A 13,726-nucleotide genomic window follows, 5' to 3' on the forward strand; every position below is an offset into this window, starting at 1 on the left:
CCGTTTGCATCATCTAACACTTCCACCTCTTACAACATTCTAACTTTACAAGAATAACAACAACAACAACAACAGTGGGTCTCCAGACCAAATGAGTCCTCTGTGTGCCATCACCAATGCCCTCCTGAAATTTCTAGCCTCAGTTAACACAACACGAATCGGATCTTGATTTAGGTCCACTATTTCTTACCTAAAACACTCCAGACCAGAATTATTCCCAATGTCAGAGTCTTTCTGACTTGAGACCATTTTCCAAGACTTTAAGGCAAAAACTGCAAACAACAAGAAACCCGCACCTTGACCCTAAAATGTTTGGACTTCAGGGCAATTTGTTTGAATTTTTAGATGAGGGATGCTAGACCCATACTGCAAAGAACAGGATAAAAACCAAAGACGGGTGGGAGAATGCATGATTAGGCAATAAATAGACGATGAAAGAGAAATAGATGATTACAAGAGAACAGTCAGGAAGCACTTTATAAATATGCAATGCAATAAAAGGAAATTTACTTGGCCCTCCTTTACACAACCTGCATTATCTGAATATTATTTTATTCCAGGAACTTCCTTCTTCTTAACACTAAACAATTCCTAAGATACATAGCTTCATTTTTGTGTTTAATTCTAATTATTTATTATTTTTTAGAAAGTAGTTATTTTTAAACATTGAATTCAGACAGTTACAACTTTGATTCCCTACTGCCTCTCTTAACTATCTAATCTACCCATCTATTTCTTGAAGCAAAATCTTGATTTGTAAGATTCTGTGCAAAAGAAAATCTCTTCAAAATAAGGATGTAAGATTGGAATTTAAAACAAAAAGGTGATATTTTCATCCAAGAGGTTGCTGTGTCGGTGATGAATTCTCTTCTGTTTTACTTTTCTGTCTTGTTTTCAACTATTACCATAAGAATTAGGCCTTATCCTGATTTTATACTAACTTTACCCCCATGGAAAATTGGGTTAATATTTATTCGATTCATTTTAAATTAACTAACCACTGAATTTAGGGGCTGAAGTTGTAGCCCAGGGGTAGAAATTTTGCATAACACAGATAAAGCCCTGGGTTCAATCCCCAGCACTGATAAATTTCAATTAAAAATATTTAAGAGTCATGGGACAATGAAAGTGAGGAATATAAGACATGGATCTGAGGTGTTTTAGAATAAAAATGGAAGAAATACAAAAACAACATAGCTACAAATCAAGGGGGCAGAGAAATAAACCAAATGTAAAAAAAAAAATCAGATTAGTTAACCTTTAATTAGTGATCTATTAGAAAATCTTATTTTAAATTTTCATCGGAACTTCAAGAAACCACGCAAACTAGCAAATATTGTTCAAGATAAAAATTACAAGAGACCATTACCATCAATGAAGTGGAGTCATCAGAAAAATGATCAAGTGGCTAACACACACACACACTCTCTCACACACACACACACAAACACACACTCTCACACACACACTCATACACACACATTCACACTCTCACACACATACACACACTCTCACACACACACTCTCTCACACACACAAACACAAATTGAAACTTAACTGTTACAAACTAAGTACACAAAAAATGTTGTTTTATCCTTGCAAGTTGTCCCCAAATTAGAAGTACACAATGAAAGCCTTTGTTGTATTTTACATCACTGCTAATAAAGCATATGAACATTAACACTTTTATCTCCTGCTTGTCAACATGACCCCTCTTAGAAAAGCAATGATGTGCCTACATCTCAGACTAGTCAGAATTCTAGGATTCCAGCCTCGTGAAATAATTCAGCCCCAAAGAAACATTTCCTATCAAGGCATTTATCTACTTTATGCCTGGGGGAAAAAAAAAAAAAAAAAACAAGGAAAAACTGTCTGGTAAGTGAAGGTGGAGAATAAATGTTTTTAAATGTATATATAATGCATTTAACAGCAGCCACTTGAAGCCATTATTACAATAAGAGATGCAAATGAAGAATGTATCTTTGTTTCATTTATTTGTAACACTGCTATGTGCACTGCAGAAAAAAAAATTTAAAAGATGCATCTTAGAAAAATAATATGAATGGCTCCAAGTGTGAGCAGATTTATCTTTTTATCTTTTTCTTTCTTTTTTTTTTTTTTTCTTTCTTTCTTTCTTGAGCAGCTTTATCTTAATTCCTTTCAGTTCTCTACTTTTCCTCGTGAAGATGTGTTCCATTCACGCTAGGAGTAAAAGGGGGAGATACTTTTAAGAAGCAAGAACTATGGCAGAACATGAAAGTCAAACTCAGGAGAGTTCTTGGCCGATAAGAAGAGATTAGAAATGTTGTTTATGCTTCCTGGGGCGCAGATATGGAGTTCCCTGCTCAGCTTTGCATTTTAGCCACGAGACCCCAAGGCCGGGACTAGGTATTCTCTTGGAATCAGTTCTGTCAAGTTGACAAAAGGAGCTCGGAGACAGGGTTGAAAGATGTCAGGAGATATTCACTAATCCACATTGATGTCTAATACATGTAGCCTGCATGGCTGTCATATGTCATTCTCTGTCACGCAGAGAAGGTTGAAAAAAATAAAGAGTGCCACAGGGTTTCAAGCATATGTTTCCATAAGGCGCTCCCTTAGTGATACGGAAGAAAAGTCAGGTTTTCAAGGCATACCAGATTTTCATTAATAGTCATGTTCAATCCATATTATTATTTCCCTGATATTGAAACCCAAATATAAGGTAGATTTTAAAATTAAAAAAAAAAAAAAAAAAAACACAACACATGATTACAAAAATGATGTACCACCTCGAAAATAGAAACAAATGATTGGCAAATAATTACCAGAATTAACGGCCTGAAAAATCAGAGTGCTTTCAAAGATTTCCTTATTTTTAATTAATTTGTATTATCTTTAATATATTATTGATTGTTGCCAATGTAACAATAAAAGTGACGAAAGCCTAATTTGCATGCAAAATCAATTACTTCTAAAATGTACTTTACTTTGAGAAAAAAATGACAGCATCAGTTTATAAATATTTGATACAGACTTTCCCATCCAAAATTTAAATCTTGAAAAGTATCTCACAGTCGGGAACACAGTGGCAGTGAGTTTTTTGGGTCAGCTGTTGTGAGAGACACTCTAATTTATGATACTCTTTCACCAGTCATGAAAAGGCTGATTAGGGAATCAGGAGACTATAGCTAAACAATTCTTCTTTTGCCATGCCAGGGAAGTAAAAGATGATAGACTACACAGTCCGAATTAAATAGGAATTCAGAATTAAAAGTTTTTTTAAAAAGTTAGAATCCGGCTCTTGAATTTATCATAAAACAGCACACATTAGCAGTGAAAAGTAGTAAATAAAATTACCTATATTGGACTAGGAAGATGGCTGCAACTCCTACAACAGCCTTTGTGGGTGGCTTACAACAGCCTGTAACTCCCAACAATTCGGGCTTCTCGTGGCCCCTGCACTGATATGCACAGTGCCCTCATGTAGACAGACAAATATACACCTAATCAAAAACAAAATAAATATGCCAGGCATAGTGTTGCACACCTCCAACCCCAGCACTCAGGAGTCAGAGATAGGATCTCCCAGTTGGAAATCAGCTTATTCTACAAAGTGAATTCCAGGAAAACCCGGGCTATGTAGAAAGACCCTGCCTCAAAAAATAAATAAATAAATAAATAAATAAATAAATAAATAAATAAAGTAAATCTTTAAAAAAAAAAAAAAAGACCTACGTATACTACAAAGAAAAATTTTCAAAGCTTGTGTGTATACCCTATTATTTTAATTTATGCAAGTTTCACATTCAGAATATGTCTTCAGCTAGAAACCAAGTAATTCTATACTATACATAATTCTCAAATATGATGCTATCATATACAATTTATAATTTACATTTTTAAACCCTATTATACATCATTACATATGGAAATGCTGCAATCGTCAAATTATATTACACTGGCAAGGCACAATAGAGAATATTTAAGGTGTCCTACAAGGAGACAGAGTTAAGTGATTGTTTTCTTAAAGTCAAATAGCATTAGTCTGCACTAAAAATATAAATACAAAAAAAAAAAAAAAAAAAAACAAGCAAATGCTTTGTTTTGAATGGATGCTAATTTACCCAAACTCTGAATTTAAACAATGAGGTTACATTAGCTATGCAGCGAGCACAGACACAGTTCCTATTAATTTAATGGGAGTTATGACTTCCATTAAGTTTAATAGGAGTCATACAGCCAAATCCCCGTGTACCTTGCTGGAAATTCACATCCTAGACATGAACTAATCAAACACACTGAAATGAACAAAAGTAGGCGATCCTGCCAGGCTCTGAAATCTAATATGGCTTCTGTAAGTCGGCCAGCTCAGGAGGCCCGTAGGCATTCCCAGGGAGAAAAAGAACAAGGTACAACTATAAGGACACAAGCCCTAAGCCCAGAGAGCACTACACCACACTAACCCTTGCTGCTATTGCTAATTTTGCAATTCAGTGAGAATGCTTCATTTTTTTCTTTTCTTAGTTCATTGCCAACACAGGTCTAGTAAAAAATACACACACACACACACACAAAAAAAAAAAACCTTTCCCAGTGTCCAAAAAGCCTGATCACCAGGATTAGAAAAATAAATAAATAATCCGAAAATGCAAACACAAATCCCAAGAAGGCAAATGGTTTTACCACTTTCTGAATCAATTCAGAGTGAATAAAAATCACATTTTTTTTTTCTCCAAAGTAATTTTCAAAACCTTATAATCAAGGATGGGGCTAAGAGTTACTGACCGTTACTACCTAGCCTGTGTAAAGACCTGCTTATCACACAATCATTCAAAGCTCCTGCCCCTCCCCCACGATGACAATTATGCCTTGGAAGAGTCACACCTTCCCTCAATGGATACAGATCAGCTGATTACAGGAAACCAGACAACAGCGGGCAGGGATGCTCCCTGGTCCTGGGATGATAACATAATATGTGTGTGTACATGTGTGTATGCAAGTTTATGTGGGTGCGTATTTGTTGAATGTATGTGAATGCAAAAAAAAAAAAAAAAAAAAAAAAAAAAAGTATTTCACTAATCTGGACCATTTTACTCTCCCTTCAGGTTAGCAATGGAGAATCATCATTTTCTCCACCAAACTGACCATTCTGAAAGAAATATTTGTATACCAGATAACTTTTCCAGTTTGCATTTAATCACATCTCCGCCTTTGTTCCATAGCTACAGCTACATATTAATATTAGTAGAAAAACAGCAAATAGTGCAAAAGTTTTAAGAAAATGTGCCATTCCCACATTCCCAAACTGGTTTGATGCTATTTCCACCAGTGTGTTTTTGATTTCTATAAAATGTGAGTCTTTGCTTGCCATTTGCACCTATTACAATGCTGTTCTTTGAAATTGGGGTAAGCAACAATGTACTCTGAGTTAATGAACTAGAATTCAGAGTTACAAGGTCTAATGATATATTCATTGCATAAAGAATTCAGCGTAAAACTCCTATCACTGCTTTTTCTGAACAATTGCTATTATTTGTAACCTGTCACTTGAGTGAGCCTTCATGTGTCTGACTTATGCATGCCAGGGCTCCATTATATGGCATAATTTAATTCTCTAGGACACAAAAATTCAATTTACTTTCCTACTTACTGATACATGATTCCACAGTGGGTTACTATGCTTATAAAACTTGAGCAAAATAATCAAAGCACACCAGGTTCTCAACAGAACTGACTTGTGCAAGGCAAGGTTAATGCTATAGAAACATAAAACAATTATGTGGAAATTTTTCAAAATATGTCAAGGTATGATCTTCATACTATCACTGTTTATACAGAGACACTACACAGTCTTCAATATTTCATAGGAGACTCAAGAACAGAACATTGCAATATTCTGAGGGGGGAAATCACATGGCAAATTGATGGACAAACAATACAAGCAAACTAAATGTTCATATAACTAGTTTTATCATCTTAAAACATTTCAATGAGGATTGAACTTGCTTTTTGGTAAGCAAAGGAAGAAGAGGGCGCAGTTCAGTGACAGTTCTGCAGCCATAACCAGCATGCAAGCAAATGCCCTGGGCGCTAGCTCAGCACAATACACACACACACACACACACACACACACACACACACACACACCCCAAAACTGATAGATTTTGCACAGGAAATATGTCATAGTGATGAGATCTGTCTAACCTCTGAATAAATACCTCACAAATTTGGAGGTACACCTTTCATGGATACTGTCACAGAACAAATTCAAAACCATGTTAAGCCTCCATACTTCTCAGTACTCATCCCAAGGAAAAAGGCCTGAAGCATGGAGAGACGGCCCTTGAGCTTCTGTGATGCACCAGGTTGGTTGCAGGTTTTGCCTTTTTTTTTTTTTTTTTAAATCTTTAGTGCTATGAAGACTCTTATTTCTGGATTCTTCTGAAAGGGTGAAGTAGGACTGGCAAAACTAGGTGAAATACTGGAATGAATCCAATCCTGGGTGAGCCTGGGAGGCGAGTTTTTGTCTGTGGTGAACCTGGAGGGTAGCAATGCAATGACCCACAGAACCCTAACGGGTTATTGAGGCTCCCTCCCCAGCAAAGGATCACAAGTCCGTGAATGAGAGGCCTACTGTGTGCATCTTTCATCTGGTTTAATGCTCAATAAAGAGCACAGAAGGAGAAACCCACTAGGAAGCCTCCTCTGAGTGTTGTGAGGACTTTAGAAATGGTACAACCATTGATACATTCATCTCTCTTCCTCATCTCTGCAAAGGCAACAATGGGCAGATGGCTCCAGATCCCTTGTAAGAACATTTGTTGTAGCTTTTGAAGACATGAGTTCAAATCCCGGAATCCACATAAAAACCTAGTTGTGGCATTGTGGGACAGAGACAGATGGATGACTGAATCTTAACGACACCAGCCAGCTCCAAGTTGATCGAGACACCTTGTATCTAGGGAATGAGTACTCGGTGTATGACAAAGCATGATCACCTACATCATCTTTTGGCCTCCACACACCTGAAAGACCACATGACCCAGCACAAGTACACACACACACACACACACACACACACACACACACACACACACACAGATACACGTTTAATTGAAAAAAGGTGAACTGGGTTAAAAGAAAGAAAGAAAGGGAGGAAAGAAAGAAGAGAGAAAGGAAGGGAAGGAATGAAGGAGGGAGACAGGGAGGGAAGGGAAGGGAAGGAAGGAAGGAAGGAAGGAAGGAAGGAAGGAAGGAAGGAAGGAAGGAAGATAAAGTCACATAAGCAACAGCTTAATGGCTGAGATTTTAATTTTTGTCTCCTGTCCCATGTCATTTGCACCTAACTTTGATTGGTTTCTCAACAGGTGTTCATGGGTCATTATCTGGCTTCTGGTCATAAAGGTGGGCCATGTCATGCGCAACTCTTCCAAGACAACCTCATGTGCCCTGTGCTCACTGTGGCTCCTCTTAAAGCCAGCAGTGTGAGTCCCTCCCTAGCTCTGTTTTTGCCAGTAGGAGGGGATTCTTTCAAAAGCAACATGTCCCTGGCCTGATGAGGCAAAAATGAAATTTCTTTTAAGAGCGGATATGAATCCTGACCTGAGAGGTGACACTCGAAATAAAACGGTGGCACCTCATGAAAAAGCCTCTGTGTGCTGCCCCACCCCCCATGGAGCAATGTTTCCGTGCTGGCAAAGTCGTCTCTATGTTGATTGGAAAATTTTTCATTATTGGACTAATGAGCCATTGGTCCACACCTGGAATCTTTGCAATGTATAAAAACACTCAAATATAACAGCAGGAATTCAGACAGTGTTTCTCAAAAAAAAAAAAAAAAAAAAAAAGATGCAAAATTATAGACCATACATATGATTTTCACAGCAATCCAAGCCTGAGATTCATATTATTAAACTCAGTTTCCGCCTGTTTATCATTATAATACTAGTTATTTGACATATTACACTTTTAGATTTCCTATCTTCAGTCCTAAAGCAAATAACTATGTCATCTTTGATTTAAATACTAGCCTGTGTGTAACTTTGAAGTGAATACATAATGTTGCAAAAATTCAAATATTCCTGAATGTGTTAATCATTTAAATTACATTATTAACTTGTGTTCATAATATCAAATGTAGGAAACAGGGAGAGCGGGCAGAAAACGAAACACAACAAGTAATATAAGCAAACTCCTTTTGACAAAACAAAAACGCTTGGTTTGTTAAAGTTCTTCACAACAACAATGGACAACAGCTTCCCCACAGTTCATAAAGTAACTTTTTCCTATCATTTTATTACTGTGTTAAAGCGGGAGCATTGAAAAGAACCAATAAAACCAATTTCATAAATCCAATGCTTTATTATATTGAGACTAAAAGAATCCATTGCATATGCCAGCATTTCTAAAAGATTTAAGTTAACACATTTTCTTGTTTAAAAGTAATATTGCCATGATCTACTAGGTAGATTGTCACCTCTTACCTCTGTGGTCACTTCAGGCCTGATCTACAAAACACCTGCATGAGCATTTTTTTCTATGTGAACAACACTGAAGAACATAAATAATGGGTGTCAGGAAAATCCATTTAGAAATTAATAAACGATAGCTTTCCCTACTTAGAATTAAAACTCCTTAAGTGTAGACTTATTTCTTTGAAATTTATGTCCCTTTTGAAGACTTTTCTCACAATTACTTCTAAATTTAAACATTTTGTTGAGACTGGTATTATAACTCAGTTATAGAAATTCTATGTCTTTCTTAAAGATAGGGAAAGCTGATAGAAATCTTTATGAAAATTTTCACACTGCAAAGAGTATTCATTCATGAATAAGATAAATTTTATTTCAGACCTTGTAAAATATATACCTCAGAAGCAAATTAAGAATTGAAACTTCTAAGACAAGGTTTTTAAAAAAATAAAAATAAATGGCAAAAAGTCCTGGCAAAAGAATTTAAGTTTTCTGGAATATAGGAAACCAGTATACATAAAACATGTGCCTAGAGACTGTTGAGAATTACAGTATTTTGTAAATTTATAAGACATAAAATAAGAAACAGGGAAAATAAGGAATCTAGCACTTTCTATACCAGAGCTCAGTATAATGAAAAGAATTTAGCTTCTACAAAATGAATCCAACAGTTTCTCTTAAAATAACAAAGTAAGAATAAAGCCACTTTAACAGAAAAGAAGATTACACCCTTCTAGTCCTCCTGTGTCTGAGAAGGAAAACGTGAAGTAACAGTGTCTTACCTTCTGTACTTGGGGAGAAACTAATTATTATGATCAACCACAGGCTTCGCATTCTGCAACCAGAAGACACCATTATTGATTCCTTTAAATATTTTCTTTGTATTCCTTAATGAATCTAGTTATAAATGTCCAGCTTCATCGAACCCAGCAGTCTGCATCATTGATCCTCATATCTGAAAAAAAAAAACAAACAAATCCATCACTTACTTTAAGACCTTCCTATGTCGTCATTGCAAAGGCAGAAGCAACGACCCTCTGCCTTGCCCTCCATTTCATAAGTATAAAATCCATCCTGAATGCATAGCTATTCTTATGCATATAGTACCTGAGACACTGGAAAAAGAGAAGCTCCCCCAAATGTATAGACAATTATATTCATAACTGTATTATAATTTTTTCTAATAATGATGCTCTCTTAGGAAAGTGTGAAAGCTTAGGAAAATCACTTGAGATAATAATACATGCATCTCTCCTTGACATTAACCTTTTGATTAAAGAACTAGCTCTAGAATACATAATACTTCTAAATAAATGTATAAACACATGAGCATTTGTTGATCATGGTAACAACAATAAAATTTAATATTTCCCCAGTTGTCTTGCAAGATAGATTGTAGATCTGATGAGTTCATTTTTCTAAACGAAGGTAAATGGCTGTTAACATATGGGTGTATGTTCATTTACAACACAGGCAATCAAAATACCATCTTCAACCATTACTTCCCTGCTAATTACTCATGGAATGAACAGTTAGTTATTGTCTCAAAACTACTTCCTTTTATCATTTTATGTTTCCTAACATGGCTTTTCTTTAAGTAAAGTGTAACTTAAGATCAAAGTAACATCACTGCATCTCCTGGGCACAAAAATACCCAAAGATTCTAAGTACTGTGTCTTCAAGGGCGTTGGGGTGTCTCTTCTCTTCTTTTTGAAGAAGTATCTAATTCTAGGTTATTCTGAAATTCATGAACTTCCTGCCCCAGCCTGAGCATGGGCAGTAGAGGTGTGTGTCACAAGACTGGATGGCACCACCTTTTAGAAATAACTGATAAAGGGATGGGTCTATTGTGATGATCTCTCATGGGTCCCAGCTTCTCAAACAGCAGAGTACAAAAGAATGAGGAGTGTGGCTTCAAAGTATCCACAGCTCCTAGCACAACATGAAAAGAAATCATTTCAAGTCTTCCAGCCAACTGGTTTACCTCTTTGTGAGACGATATAAGGAGTCATAGAGCCTTATAACAGACATGAAATGAAGACAGTTCCCAAATATACCTGAACTTCCTGACATAGCTTCCCATGATAAGGAAGTTACCACGCCCCCCAAAAAGTCCCTTTCACAAGTTGCAACTGTGAAGTTGCTGCAGTGTTTGCTGCTGGGGGCCTGGACTGGGGATCAAATGCAAGGCCTAATCTGTGCTAGGAGAGCATTCCACCACCGATCTACCAAGCCTAACCTTAACTGGAGTTCTATAAAGTATGGACACGAAGGCATCCTTGCCTCTCTCAGGTTGTGTACATGAATTATAACAAGTTCTTAGTAATTTGCATACTATCACTAAAACATGAAAAAATAACAGCAAAACAAAATTTCCCCACTAATCAAGTATTCTGTCACATCATCTGAATTACTCATATCTGTTAGAAGCTCCATGTACCACATTCTATTAGCAGTTTTCTCTATTCCATTAGGCTTCACCATGATATAACTTCAATGGAAAAGCGGTCAGATTCTAAATGGTTTGAAACATAACATTCATCAAACTACAAAGGGATTATCACAGCTGTCACCAACAAATATACCAAAAAGGATGTAAGAAACAAATTACTCCAAATCTACTCTCTAGCATTTGCATATAAAAACCCACAAAAGTCTCAGATGAAAAGCTATCAAGACATTTCTATTATGAGAAATTGGTTTTATCATGCCTACAGGTTAAGGGATAAAACTATGTCTGGATACATATATACACTTCAGCCCATATTTTAGCTCTGTGAGAACACTGAAGAGATCTCAGGAATGGTCATAATGAAGGGAACACAGGAGATTATATACCCCGAAAAGCTTCTCTATCAAAAGAAATAAAACAAAAACAAGAGGCGGCATATTTCTTCCTCCTCTGAATGCAAACAACACAGGAAGCAGGAAGGCATCGAAACTTAATCAGATGGAGACAGGACACACCTCCATATGCAGAACTAGCCAGCTCTCTGACTATCTTTCCCAGGGTTAGTCAGAAGGCAACCTGAAATAAATGTGCAGGTTACGCTCCCAGGTCAAAGTTCCTGTGGCAACACGGAAAGTTATTCTGCATTAGAGAGATTAAAAAGCTCGTGCTCTGACACACCCAGGTGCTCATCAACGAATACTGTCTCGCACACTTCAATCTATGTAGTCACCTGATCAAGCGTTTGAGAAATAATTTCAATATGCAAATGATATGCACTCATTGCTACAATTAAAACTGAGCCAGTCTGTGGACGGCTCCATGCTCAAGCAAGGAATTTTGCTTATCCAAGTTTTCCTTGCAATAGGTCCTTTCCTCTCTCTGAGCGTCCCACAAGGCAGCTTTGCCCACTCCACCACTCTCCTCCTTTCCAGCTTCTTAGAGCGGTCCAAGATCTGCCTTTCTTTGCTCACCCACTATTTGAAAGAGTCCTTGTTTGTGGGAAGAAAAGGAAGGAAGGAATCAAGGACTGATATCTGCCTTGTAGGAAACAGCTGCCAAGATAGGATAGCCTGTGTGAGTGAGAGGGGAAGGCAAGAGAAACCGCACAACCAAGACCTCTATTGTGGTCTTTGGCCAGCACTACTACTTCAGAAACAGATTTTACACACTCAAATTCCATGTTCTCTTAAGGCTTGAGACTGTGAAACACACTTCACAACGCACAGTCCACTTGACAAGGAGACTCGGTGTAAATGTCTGTGTCTGGCAAATAGAAAACTCTGGAATGTATAGAGTCATGGCTTCTTTTATGCAACTAAAGATGGGGTTCATCTGCCCGTGCAGTTAAGTAAAAAGAATATCAAATTTATTTTCCTCATTCGACAACCTATAACGAATCACTTTCACATCACATGAAATTATTTCCAGAAGTTCATACTTTGAGTGCAGTTTCTGAAAACTAAGTCAGAAGATTTTACTGCTCTGATCCAAATTAAAAACAACCCTTCATTGAACAAATTTTAATGAAAACTGGAATACTTGCAAACCACTATCAGCTAAGAATAAATACGGTGAAAGAAATCCAGGGAAGCTTCGCTCCTAAAATAAGCTGGGCCTTAAGGAAACTCACGTGCATATGTGAGGTTACCAGACCTTCGAAGCACCTACAGAACACCAGGGAAACACTCCGCAATGCCTGCCACGCTAGTGTGTACCTACAATCTGAACAAGCTAGAGCCTGAAGTGGAGAGATCACAGTTCAAGACTCCGATGGGCTACGGGGGGGGGGGGGGGGGGGGGGGGGAGTGTGCGGCTGTAACTCAAGAAATGGAGGGGGCATATGCATTTCTCACAAAGCAAAATAAAACTTAGGAACAGAAGCAGAAATGGGCTATTGGATATCCTTCCAATGAACAAAAGATTGCTTTAATGCCTCAGAGTAACTACTTATTTGTATTTAGATTTTTAGACAATCTTTTTCCAAACACATCAGAAAGCTTAGCATGGCAAGGGGGAAGAATGGGCTGGGTTTATGTCTTAGGAAAACTAGAGAGAGCACAGAACCCCTGAAATTAGCTATAATTACAACTGTCAACACATCAGAGCTTCTGACGGACAAGCGCCCATGCTTTCGTCTCCTCGACATAAGGAGTCCAGTTGTTTCGTCCTAATCTTGCTTCTGTGAACCACAAGCCATTGTCTACAAACCTCAGTAGTGACCTCTTTAGCTCTGCACAACCTATTACTCAGCCATGTAAAAAGTCAATTAATGCATCCCTTACTAGGAAAGCCTCCCCAGCCGGGGAGTGACTTCCAGGAATATGCCTCAGCACTATGTTCATCCCAACAGCCCTGGATGCTGCAGACTCCTCGGCTGTGGTCTTTCAGACAGTAACCTGCTTTTGTGTTTACTAGCTGCAGCAAACACCCCCGTGCCTTAAACTGTGAGAGAAACTACTTAAAAGGGAAGACACCAATGACCAGCTCTCAGTCACCGCATCTACCCTAATGATGTGACATTTGTTTAGCAAGTACAGAGGGTGGAAGGCAGAACCGCCGACAGGCATGGAATTTAGCATCAATGACAATTAAAGGGAAAGAAAACTGGACTAAAATTTGCTAAAACTGAGAATGGATGTGGGATATCTACCCAAAGGAAGGTAACTACAAAGAGTCACGTAAGCTGATCTCCACTCGGGGACGCTGAACTCCTCAGAGTGCTGGATACTAAACACAAAGAGAAACCTTCAGACAGCAAGCGGGGGGAGAAAAATCTTTCCCTGAGAACAGCCAAAGGCACAGTCATGCTGCACAAAACCAA

At 37.7% G+C, this 13,726-nt stretch overlaps 1 protein-coding gene across 41 annotated transcripts in view; it reads right to left on the reverse strand.

Moving 5' to 3' along the window:
• The window catches only part of Adgrl2 (adhesion G protein-coupled receptor L2), a 170,181-nt gene that overhangs the window by 126,549 nt on the left and 29,906 nt on the right, over positions 1 to 13,726 (reverse strand). For all 41 annotated transcript variants that reach the window (XM_051195058.1, XM_051195240.1, XM_051195232.1 and 38 more), the window contains exon 2: positions 9,236 to 9,408. In XM_051195058.1, coding sequence (XP_051051015.1) covers positions 9,236 to 9,308 — 73 coding nt within the window. In that variant the 5' untranslated portion in view covers positions 9,309 to 9,408. The remainder of the gene's footprint in view (positions 1 to 9,235; positions 9,409 to 13,726) is intronic.

This window comes from Phodopus roborovskii, unplaced genomic scaffold, assembly GCF_943737965.1.
Source record: "Phodopus roborovskii unplaced genomic scaffold, PHOROB, whole genome shotgun sequence".
NCBI lineage: Eukaryota > Metazoa > Chordata > Mammalia > Rodentia > Cricetidae > Phodopus > Phodopus roborovskii.